The sequence below is a fragment of the Colobus angolensis genome, unplaced genomic scaffold, assembly GCF_000951035.1.
Source record: "Colobus angolensis palliatus isolate OR3802 unplaced genomic scaffold, Cang.pa_1.0 Scaffold43, whole genome shotgun sequence".
NCBI classification, from domain to species: Eukaryota; Metazoa; Chordata; class Mammalia; order Primates; family Cercopithecidae; genus Colobus; species Colobus angolensis.
Genome location: NW_012117710.1, coordinates 2,513,552 through 2,525,759, shown reverse-complemented (window position 1 = coordinate 2,525,759; position 12,208 = coordinate 2,513,552). Strand labels below are relative to the sequence as shown.

At 52.8% G+C, this 12,208-nt stretch overlaps 1 protein-coding gene across 4 annotated transcripts in view; it reads left to right on the top strand.

Annotated features, from left to right (window-relative positions):
* Window positions 1-12,208, top strand: part of MAD1L1 (MAD1 mitotic arrest deficient-like 1 (yeast)) — a 416,346-nt gene that overhangs the window by 20,163 nt on the left and 383,975 nt on the right. For all 4 annotated transcript variants that reach the window (XM_011956957.1, XM_011956959.1, XM_011956961.1 and 1 more), the window contains one exon: window positions 1,205-1,266. In XM_011956957.1, the coding sequence (XP_011812347.1) occupies window positions 1,205-1,266 (62 nt within the window). The remainder of the gene's footprint in view (window positions 1-1,204; window positions 1,267-12,208) is intronic.

The window sequence follows — 12,208 nt, the reverse complement described above, 5'->3', positions numbered from 1 at the left end:
CTCCTTCACCGCCCTGTCCGTCTCCCCATCTGCGCTGCTCCGTGTCCCTGGGCCGGCTCCTTCACCGTCCTGTCCGTCTCCCCATCTGCGCTGCTCTGTGTCCCTGGGCCGGCTCCTTCACCTCCCTGTCCGTCTTCCCGTCTGCGCTGCTCCGTGTCCCTGGGCCGGCTCCTTCACCGCCCTGTCCGTCTCCCCGTCTGCGCTGCTCCGTGTCCCTGGGCCGGCTCCTTCACCGCCCTGTCTGTCTTCCCGTCTGCGCTGCTCCGTGTCCCTGGGCCGGCTCCTTCACCGTCCTGTCCGTCTCCCCATCTGCACAGGGAGGAGCGGTGCTGGTGCCTGCCTGGTCGGGACTGTGAGGCTCACAGGAGTCTCTGTGAAGTGCTCAGAGCAGTGCCGGGCACGTAGTGAATGTTCTGTGGTGTTGGCTATTGGGTAGTTACTGGTCAAGCACGTGCCTGCATGTAGGAGGCGCTCTGAGAATACCTGACTGACTTGCCGAGTGGAGCGTTGATCACAGCACGGTGCTTGGCGCTGGGTGGAGGTGAAGCGAGGCCAGAACAAAGGCAGAGTCCCTGCTCTCAGCTTGCTTCCATCCTGGGAGGGCTATGAGACTCATCTCTTTGGGGTGCTGCTCAGCATGGGACAGGTGTGTGACCCAGGGGCACACTGGCCTGTAGGCAGTGATGTCAGCCTCCCCCGTGCTCCAGGGCGGCTGCCCTCCTCTCCTGGGGCCTGTTGGTCTTGGTCTGCTGTTTGATGAGGAGAAGTTTGGCTCCAGGACTGAGTCTGTCTGCTCCCGGTTTTGGCTCCCCTGAGGAGCCCCTGGAAGATGGGGGAGGGGTGAATCCTCATGGCTCAAGCACCTAAGGCTGCTCCCTGGGGCACAGTCAACCCCAGGATCATTTCTGAGGCTGTCTGCCTTCTCCCTCCACAGCCACACGTTGCATTTAGCTTGCTGGGGTTTGTACTTGAATTTACAGGGCCAGGAAGGAGTAAAGCAGGAAGCGCCAGTGTGGCTTCTGCAGTTGCGGAATAATAACCCGGCCACTTCTGAGCAGACTTGGAGCACGTAGCACTCAGCTCAGAGATGAGGGCAGGCTCTCCTGAGAGGTCAGGGACTTAGCATCGTGGTCATTGTTGTCAGTCTTATGTGATAATCCTGCGGCAGGCAATGACGGGGTCCATGCTTTTGTTGTCTTTTCAGAGGCTGCTGGCCAAGCTGCAAAGCTGGGAGAGACTGGACCAGACCACGGGCCTGAGCATCAGGTAGGGAGGGGCAGGTGCCTCCGGGGTCCCGCCTTCTCTGAAGGGTCGCCAGGGAAGAGCAGAGCCTCTGGCTCCCTGGCGCTGTCTCCAGCCAGGCATCTCTGTGGCGGGTGGGGGGCGTTTGTCCTGGCTGCTCAGGTTTAATGAGGCCTTTCCCAGCGGGTGGGGCAGTGGAACTGAGCGACTCATCCTGCTGAAGCCTTAGTAACATCTTCATTGAGAAGCAGAATATCCACAGCAAACCAGTGGCAGGCATCTGATTGCCCTGCATTGTGGGCTTTGTGAAAAGACTCTTTTTGGTGTATACTGAGGAAGTAATTGCTTTTGGGGGAAATCATTCATATTAGGGAACTGTAACCAGTGGAGATGAACTGAGTTTTTAGAATTAAGAAAAACCCACTGTATTAGGCTGTTCTTGCATTGCTGTGAAGAAATACTGGAGACTGGGTAGTTATGAAGGGAAGAGGTGGAATAGGCTCACGCTTCTGCAGCTGTACAGGAAGCATGGTACTGGCATCTGCTTGGCTTCTGGTGAAGCCGCAGGGAGCTTTCAGTCATGGCGGAAGGTGAAGAGGGAACAGGCACGCCACGTGGCAAAAGCAGGAGTGAGAGAGTGTGCGAGAGAGAGAGAGCGAGCGTGAGTAGTGTTGGGAGGGAGGTGCCACACACTTCTAAATGACCCAATCTCATGAGAACTCCCTGTCATGAAGACAGACCAAGCTGTGAGGGATCCGCCGACAATCCAAACACTTCCCACCGGGCCCCACTTCCAGCACTGGGGATTACACTTCAACATGAGGTTTGGGCAGGAACACAGATCCAAACGGTTCTCGCCCACTATAGTGGAAGACGATTGTCTGCTGCTTGTAGCAGCCTCTTAAGCCAGTCTGTGCCAAGCTGAGTGCCAGCATGTGGGTGGAGGGATGTGGGGTGGAGCTGCCGGGGGCCACCCTGGGTGCTGGGGATGGCATTCTTAGGAGGGCAGGACCGTTCCCAGGTCTAGTCCTGTCTGTCCTGCTCCATCCATCCCAGGGCCCTGTGCTCATCTTTCTCCAGCAGCTGCTCGGTTGGCCCCTGCAGGTGACTGCCTCCTGGCAGCTCTCGTCTGGACCCCTCTGCGTGGTTGCCCTGTGTGTGCCAGGTCTCCAGGAGGTGCAGGAGCGGTGCTTTTGAAGGAGCCATCAGAGCCCGGGGCTTGGGGCCTGTGGTGCTGGTGCTGAGGCAACCTCTTGTGTTTGATTGTGAGATTTCAAGGCTTCCCGCTTGCCTGTCTTTCGTCATGGTCTTGTAGACTAAGCTGAGAATGAGACTCTCTGAAAGAGCTATCTTTGACCACACCGTCCGACTGCTGTTCCTAGGCTCCACCACCTTCTCATCAGCATTACTGGCTTCAGTTCTCTGTCACCTGAAAGTGCCCCTTCGTTTTCTTTGAGCTTTGCTAAATCAGAGCATGGCCCGGGCTGCTGTCTCCTCTTGAGCTCCCCCTGTAGAACACAGGCTCCTGTAGGGCCGGCCTCAGTGGGGCCTAAATGCTTTGTGCTTTTGTCTGTTCTCTGGGCTTATTAATTGCTTGGAAGGTGACCCTTCTGCTTCTAGGAATACTCTGACCAGATGAAACCTTCGTGACTTCTTTCTTGTGAAGGGACATCAGAGGCTCCCACGTGCCTGATGGGCCTGGCCCTGTTGGAGGGTCAAGTGTGCAGTTTGCCCTGGAGCACTGGGTGTCAGTCAGGCACGTAGCCCTGGCGCAGCTGGCTGCTGTCTCTGGCTGGTTACAAAGTACTGTTGCTCCTTTCGGCCCTGTTCCCGCATCTGAGCGCCCTGCCTGGGCGTGGCTTGTGTGAGGGCAAACTGGCCTGGGGGTGCTGCCTGGGTGTGGCCAGTGTGAGGGCAAGCTGGCCTGGGGGTGCGGCCTGCCTGTGTGTTCTGTGTTCACTCTGCCCTCCCTGGTGGCCAGGCCCTGGATGAGGGAGAGAAGGGGTTGGTCTGCAGGGCTGGTGGAGGTGGGCTGCCTGTGCCAACCACCAGCTTAAAAGTGGGCGGGAGGCAAGTGGCATGCATGTGTGGTGCCCTGCAGCTTTGATGAGGAAAACAGATAGTGCTTTGGAGGATGAATTCGACCCACCCTCCCACTCCTCGCAACAGTAAAACCTGTGTCAAGTCACTGTGCTGCTCTGGGTCAGTGTTCCCTTTATTGAAAGGGAGACATGGAGCTCTTCTCCCCCACTGCATGTGAAAATCCCACACGATCGTGTGTTTGTGGAGGGCCCTGTGAGTTGGAGAGGGCTGGTGTGAGCATCCTCTCTGAGCAGCTGGAGGCTGATGGCCAGGAAGGCGGATGGAGCCGTCCTCGCTGTGGGGGTCGACTCCTGGTCTCCTGCGTTGGCCTTGGCTGTGGGCCTGGTAGAGGGCAGGTTTCCTCACGTGCTGGGTTGTCTGCCATGCCTGGGCCCCTTCAGGGCTCCCGCTGCTGCCCGCGTGGTGCTCCACAGGGCGGTTGTCTGAGTGTGGTTCTGCATCAGGGCCTGATCTCAGGTGACTCACGGTCAACATCAGTGAGGGTACTGCTCATGTCGCAGTTCATGGGAATGCAGGCTGGCGGTCCTGAATACGGCTCATAGAATCACCGGGATGGTTTGGTAAATGTGTGCATTTCTGGCTGTGCACAGTGGCTCACACTTGTAATCCCAGTGGTTTGGGAGGCTGCAGCAGGGGGATTGCTCTAGCCTAGATATTTGAGATCAGCCTGGGGAATGTATTTGAGACCTTGTTTGTACAAAAAAAATAGAAAAAAAAATTAGCAGTGCTCTGTGGTGCACACCTGTAGTCCCAGCTACTCAGGAGGCTGAGGTGGGAGGATCACCTGAGCCCAGGAGGTCAAGCTGCAGTGAGCTGTGATTGCACCACAGCACTCCAGTGACAGAATGAGTCCCTGTCTCTAAAAAACAAAAACAAAACCAAAAACCAACGTGCGTTTCTGGGTAAGCCCCGGATGCACTGGGCTTGCTTTTCTGATGGTAGGGACCAAGTTTGGGCAGGTCTTAGGATTTTGGAAGCCCATGTCTGGCAACATTGAATGTGGTGATGAAGTGGGCAACAGGGACACAGACGCGGTGAGAAGCTGGGGTCATGGGGCCACGGGTGCCACAGCTGCCGCTTGTGGTCCCCGTGGGAGGGCTGAGTGCACTTGCCATGCGTGTGTGGAGACGTGTGCCTCTGTGGGCGAGCTCAGGGATTCCCCTCCTCTTAGCCATGGGGACCTGAGGTGACATCAGATGTCCTGGAAGCAGAGGGCTCTGTGACTGGGAGTGCCCTGGGCCTGTGCCAGCTGGGCTGGCGTCTGCGTGCCTCCGGGCCCATGCTTTGTTGGGATTTGGGGCTTGCCGAGGCCCCCGGCCCCATGGGTGCAGAGGAGCTGCTGCCACTAGGTGGTGCCCCTGCCTTGGTGATCCTTCCCACAGCGGCTTCCCTTGGGTCTCTCTGGCCTGGTGGACCTGCTGTTGTCCCACCATGGGACTTGCTTGCTGACACTGGGGTTTTGGTCGATGGGAATGTGAGGGGCTTCTGGCCGCTGTTGCTGACTGCCTTCAGCGGGGTGCTTCTGGCTGACCCATGCCTGCCTTGTTTCTGACCAGTGTTTTGGGGCCCTCAGACCCGTGGGCTGTGAGCTCCTGGCGTTGAGGCCAGACGTCCTCTGCGTGGGCCCTTCCCTAAGGACAGGGCGCTGATGTCCTGCAGTCCTCAGAGAGCTCTTCAGCCTCGCCCCAGGCTTGGGCTGAGCCCTAGGAGAGAGTGGCCTCGTCACCCTCTTCCCCATGTGGGGCTTCTTAGGTCTTAGGAGAGGAGGCTGCGCGAGTTGGCTGGGGTGAATCAGTGAAACCATGGGAAGACCCTGTGGCACGAGGTCCTTATGTGTCACACAGGCCTGGGCACATGTGACATGTGCAGCATACGGGGTCATGTGGGCTGGGGGCATATTAGTTTCTACGACTTTGAAGTCACAGGCAGGGAGGGACACAGTGTGTGTGGATGAGCCTGCGTGAACACACGTGGGGAAGGGCAGGATGCCAGTGCCGGGAGTGTGGTGTGGACACCATCACCCTTAGGGTATTGGGAGTTGGGCTGAGGGAGTTAGCAGCAGTGCGAGGCGTGTGTCTGGAGGCAGCGATGCGATCAGCTTGGTCTCCCAGGAGCATGATCTGTCTTGGGGAATGATTTATGGGTGAGGAAAGTGGATGCCAGCACACACCCTGTGAGGTACATGTCAGTCTAGGCAAGACCTCAGGGGCACAGGAGGAGGTGGAGGAGGAGGAGGAGGAGGAGTAATAGAGAGAGGCCAGTGGGAAAGATGGCGTGAGGCTGGAGGCCATCTGGGAATGCAGGGTGCTTCTCTTTGGAAAATCACCTGTTTCAGTAGAATGAAAGGGGGTGCAGGCCATCTCCATAGGAGAGCAGCAGAATCATTTGTAACAATCCAAAACTTGTTTGTGATTGGATATTCTCGGCAAGCTAGGAAGGGAAGAGAAGAGAACTTCCTCAACCAGGTAAAAGACACCTGCAGAAAACCACAGCTGATATAATACAAGGTGAGACTGACTGCATCCCTGACACGGACACCAGGCAAGGTGTCTGTTCTCATCACCCCTTTTTGCACTGTGCTGGAGATCTTCAACATTACAGTTAGGGAAGCAAAAAGAAAAAACGGACAGACTGGAAAGGAGGAAGTAAAACTGTCTGTATCTGGAGACATCATAATTATCTATAGAAATTCCCAGGGAATCAATGACAAGCCAGTAGGACTAAACCGTGAGGTTTACAGGGTCACAGGTTGCAAGGACGATGTACCAAAATAGGTTACGTTTCTGTATACTAGCAGTGAGCCACTGGAAGTACATACTACACATGATGGCATCAAAGTCCATGAAATATTAGGGATGCATATAAGAAAATCTGTGTAAGATTTGTACACTGAGAAGCTTAAGACGCAACTGAGACATTAAAGATCACCTAATGTAGAAAAATGGAGACATTGTAAGAGGAAAAACGAACTCTTTGCCCCTCTGCTCTCACACAGCCTCTGACACCAGATACTGGACGGTTTCCCCCACACCAAGCAGTTCTCCAGGGGACACCAGCTGGGTGTCCTGCAGCCTCATCTGCACACTCTCCACCTGGAGTTACATCAGCTCCCACCGGGTCAGGGCCCAGTCCCACACGTCTGTGCCCCCTTCAGATTCCGGGCGCAAGTAGTAGGCCGGCATCTGTGCTTCAGTTTGCTGTTTTCTTCCCTTCCCCTGTCACTGACGTCAGCTGTACTTCGGACTGATAGGCTATTAAACGAGGCTTGTACTATCCATTCCTTGGGTTTTATTAATTTGCTAGTGTGGCTCACAGAACTCAGGAAGATGCTTTGTTACATTTAGTCATGTGTTATAAAGGATGTTACGAATAATACAGGTGAACAGGTTGGTAGAGGGAGGTACGGGGAGAGGCGCGGCGTTTCTGTGCCCTCTCTGGGCACACCCTCCAGGGGCCTCCGTGTGTGCAGCTCTGAACCCTGGCCTTATTTCTGGGTTTTTATGGAGGCTTCATTACAGAGGCATGACTGATTATACCATTGGCTGTTGGGAATCAACTCATCCTTCGGCCCTTCTCCCCTCCGAGGGTAAGGGGTAGGACTCAAAGTCCCACCCTCTCATCCCACCTTGGTGTTTTGGATGACCACCCTGTCTGAAGCTGCCTGGGGGCTGCCAACCAGCAGTCGGCGCATTAGTTCACAAGAGGCTGTCTTCTCACCCCAGATAAAAAGCTGCATGTATGTCAGGGAATGGAAAGACCAAATATGTACTTCAGAGTATCATAAAGGTACTGTGATCTTGTATTGGAAGATTCATCATTGTTAAGATGGCAGTTTGCTCAAATTGACCCAAATATTTCACATAATCCCAATCGAAGTCCCAGCAGAAAGTGATGAACCGATCTCTGAAATTTCTTTTTTCTTTTTTGATATGGAGTCTTGCTCTGTTGCCCAGACCAGAGTGCAATGGCATCACCTCAGCTCACAGCAACCTCTGCCTCCCGAGTATCTGGGATTACAGGCTTATGCCACCATGCCTGGCTACTTTTTGTATTTTTAGTACAGGCGGGGTTTTGCCATGTTGACCAGGCTGGTCTTGAACTCCTGACCTCAGGTGATCCACCTGCCTTGGCCTCCCAAAGTGCTGGGATTACAGGCGTGAGCCACTGCGTCTGGTTGACAATTCTAAAATTTCTATGGGAATGTAAAGCACCTGTAAATTGTTATAGCAATAACAGTTTAGAAAAAGAACAAGTTATAGGGCTTACACTGGCCAATTTCAAGACACATTGTAAATTGCATAAATTGAGACAGTGTGGTATTAAGTGTAGACATCCGTAAATCAGTAGAACAGAGTGGAAAGTTCAGAAATGATTTAAGAATTCAGTGTCGATGGTTGTCACAAGTGTCAAGGTAATTCAGTGGGAGAAAGAGTCTTTTCACCAAGAGTGGTAAACCAGTAGGCTGTTTGTGGCGAGGATGAGCCTGAACACCTGCCTCATGCTGGACACAAGATTTAACTCAAATGATGCATAGACCTATGTGCAAAAGTCACAAAATCTGGAAGCTAGGGTGTGGCAAAGGGGTCTTATGATACAGCGAGCATGAACCATACATGAAAAAAATTGATAAGTTACACTTCATCAAAATCGAAAACTTCTGCTCTCAAAAGACACAAAGTGAAAAGACAGACCATAGACTAGGAAAATATTTGCGAGATATTAACATGTATCTGACCAAAGACACGCTCCAGGATAGAGAAAGAACTCTTACAAATTAGTAAGATTACCATAGCTTAAAAAATGGTCAAAAGACTTTTAACAGGTACTTTATTATTTATTTATTTATTTATTTGGAGATGGAATCTCGCTCCGTTGCCCAGGCTGGAGTACAGTGGCACGATCTTGGCTCACTGCAACCTCTGCATCCCAGGTTCAAGCAATCCTCCAGCCTCAGCCTCCGAAGTAGCTGGGGTTCCAGGCGTGCACCACCACGCCTGGCTAATTTTTGTATTTTAGTAGAGACAGGTTTCACCCTGTTGGCAGGCTAGTCTCGAACTCCTGACCTCAGGTGATCTACCTGCCTTGGCCTCCCAAAGCACTGGGATTACAGGTGTGAGCCACTGCACCAGGCCTGCTTTTCACAGCTTTTCACAGATACTTTACAAGAGAAGGTATACAAATGGTAAATAAGGACATGAAAAGATGGGCAACATTGTTAGTTATTAGGGAATGCAAATTAAGACGGTAATCGCCCAACAGGGTTCTTCTTGCTGCCCAGAAAGGCAACGTACGGAGAATGGCAGGTGTGGCAGCCGAGAAGGAGTTTAATGACTGCAGAGCCAGCCAAGGGAGGTGGACGGGAGATAACTCTCACATCTGTCTGCCTGAGGCGAGGGCTTGAGGGTGTTTAGGCGGGCAGTGGCCTAGGGAGTGGTGAGTGCTGATTGGTTGTGTTGGGGATGCAATCACAGGGGTGTCAGGACTGTCTTCATGCAGCTGAGTCAGTTCCTGGGAGATAGGGTCACAGGTCCAGGTGGCATCTCTTGATGTGCTGAAATGCTAAATCTGAAAAATATCTCAAAGACCAGTTTTTTAGGTTTCACAGCAGTGATGTCTGCAGGAGCCATTAGGGAAGTTCCGAATCTTACAATGTCTGGTTACATGACTCCGGGCAGCAGGCACCGTAGAAGAGCAAGCTAAGTCAGCAGTGAAGGTCGTGGCTTAACCGGGCCTGTTTTTAGCAAAGTTCAGGCCCCTGTAGTAATGCCAGTCTTAGGAATGCGGCCTTAATCTCCAAACAAAGACGAGTGTCAGTCTTCCTTGCCTTGAAGCTTAACTATAAACTAAATTCCTCTCATAGTTATCTTGGCCTCTGCATTAGAATAAGCAAAAAAAAAAAAAAAAAAAAGGAAAAAAAAGAATTGATCCTATGAGGTTAGAAGGAAGATGGAGTCAGTAATGTAGATTTCTCTCAGTACTTAAAATTCTGTAAAGGTGGTTTCAAGACCTTAGTGAAATACCACTGTGTACCCAACAGAATGGCTAAAATTAAGCAGACTGACCATCCTGACTGCTGGCAGAGATGCTGAGCAGCCAGGCCTGTCAAACGTTGCCCCTGGGAGTAGGAAGTGGTGTGGCCACTTTGGAAATGGTTTGGTAGCTTTGTACACACTACGGTATGACCGGCAGTTCCATTCCTCGGTATTTAACCCAAGAGAAACCCAAGAGAAAATGCGACCTCACGAAGACTTGTACAGGAATGTTTGTAAGAGCCTTATTCTAACAGTCCGAGAGCAGGAACAACGCAGGTGCCTGTCAGCAGGCAAAGGGATGTGTGGACCGTGGCGTCTCCATGCAGTGTAACGCGCGGCACGGGCTGTGCTTGGAAACGTGAACGAATCTCTTGCTGAGTGAAGGAAGCCACAGTTACTGAGTTTATACTTACTATACCATCCCATTTATTTGAACTTTTAAAAAAGGTAAAACTGAGCAACAGTGACAAAAAGCAGGTCAGTGATCCCTGGAGTCTTGTGCTGGGATATGTTTGGGGTCTTATGGGGTGCTACCTTTTGACGTGATGGAGGTGGCAGCTGCACAGGTGTACATGCAGCAAAGCTCTTGACACTGCTGTTGTGAAACGGTTCATGTGTGCAGATTATACCTCACTCAAGCTGGCCTGTCAACAGCAAGCGGTCCGCTCTTTGGATTAGCTGTGAGGAGAAGGAAAATTCCTTAGTGGCGACTTGGACTGAATTGGAGGGTGGCCTGGGGTGCTATTTAAAGCCAGCCTTCATTTGAGGAGGGACCCATCCCCTGAGTTTATGGAAGGCCTAAGACAATGGCTGCCTGGACCTCCTGGGTCTTTGGCACATCACACGAGTGCTTTGAGGAGTGGCAGCATGTGGGGTCAGGTGTAGGCTGCGGAGGGTCAAGGAGTTTCACATTTGATTAAAATCAGAACAAGCGGCCGGGCGCGGTGGCTGAAGCCTGTAATCCCAGCACTTTGGGAGGCCGAGATGGGCGGATCACGAGGTCAGCAGATCGAGACCATCCTGGCTAACATGGTGAAACCCCGTCTCTACTAAAAAATACAAAAAACTAAAACCAACTAGCCGGGCGAGGTGGCGAGCGCCTGTAGTCCCAGCTACTCGGGAGGCTGAGGCAGGAGAATGGCGTGAACCCGGGAGACGGAGCTTGCAGTGAGCTGAGATCCGGCCACTGCACTCTAGCCTGGGCGACACAGCAAGACTCCGTCTCAAAAAAAAAAAAAAAAAATCAGAACAAGCTACGTGAATGCAAACGAATAGAATGAAAAGCGGAACGTGGTCTTCCTTTCCTTCCCTCCCTGGTGACCTCACTCAGGGCTGGGTGCGCCGTGTCACAGCTGCCTGGCCATCGTCACCTGTGTTCTCATTATTCCTGGGGGACTGTTCCAGAACAGAACTGACTGCCCCGGAGGCGGGCAGCAGGGCGTGCTGTGCTCAGCCCCTGTTCGTCTTTCTAGGCAATGCCTGATGAGTTTCTTGTGTGTTGTTCTGAAAGTGTGTGTGCATACAAGCTCTTTATGTACTCCCATCACCTTTTAAATTGGGGCTCCTTCCACAGTTTTATTCTGCAACTGTTTTCACTCAGTTTTTGACAGTTTTTTGGCCCCAGCACAGGCTGGTCTGCTGAATTACTTTAAAGAGTGCGGACAGACTCAGACTCCAGCAGCACCTGTTGATGAACACTTAGGGTGTTTCCAGCATTTTCCCCCAATTAGCCATGCTATGCTGGTTGGGTAAATTCTTAAAAGCAGAATTTTTAGTTTAAAAGAGATGTGCATTTGAGACTCATAGCTGGTGCCACACCGCCCTCCCAGGAAGCATGACTGCCGTGCGCTCCCGTCACGGCGTGTGACTGTCGTCACTTAATTGGGGCGGTGTGCTTTCAACGTTTCTAGAGAGATCCACCTCGAAGTCACAGTACAGTGAGGAAAGCAGGCATCTTCAAAGGCTTGGCTTTTCAGAAATGTCATTTAGCAGCTCCCACTGAGGGGGACCCTGTGAAATAGGAAGGGAGTGGGTGTCAAGTCCTGCAGCCGAGCCCCCACTTTAGGGAGGAAATCATTTGCTCATGGCCGAGATGCCGCTGGTTTTGGCTCCTTGCCCGTCCCGTTGTGCCTGAATGTGGCCTTGTTTCCCACCCCGCTGGGTGGGCACTGTACCTGTCAGCAGGGGCAGGCCTGAGGGGGCTGAGGAGGGGCTGCAGAGGAGGCTGTACTGGGGAGGTGGAAGGCGGGCATTGCCAGCTCAGAGTCCTGGCAGCTCTGCCCACCTGGAACTGCTGACCCGTCCTCTGGAGTCAAAGTTGGGCACCTGTCAGTGCTGACCTGGACATTTTCCCAAAAACATTTGTAGACTGGCCAGGTGACAAGTCTCAGGGCCCAGCTTCCCTGATGTGTGAGGCCAATTAGGAGGACAGTGAGGGGATACATGATTTTCCTCCAAGGAAGGGTCTAATTGACCAGCCGGGACGCTTTTATTATCCTAGTTACCGTGCACATGATTTGTAATTACCCGGCTGTTGCGCTGATCAATACCAGACGCCCTGGTAGTGCTTGGGAAGGTGGGCGACTGTCAGGTATGTTGGTCCAGTTTAATTGGTGCCGATTTGATTTTCTTTGGGGCATGGGAGGAGGAGGGGGAGAAGCGTTTGGCCTTCTGGGTGCTTGTGTGAGCACAGCCCTTTCTTCTGGGCCTGCATGCTGGCTGCCTCGGGGTCTGGGCCGCGTTACCCCTTTTGGTTTGTTCATTTGTTCACTCATTCGTTCACCATGAGCTGCTCTCGTGGAACCCATGACCTGGAGGGAGAAGGACCCCCC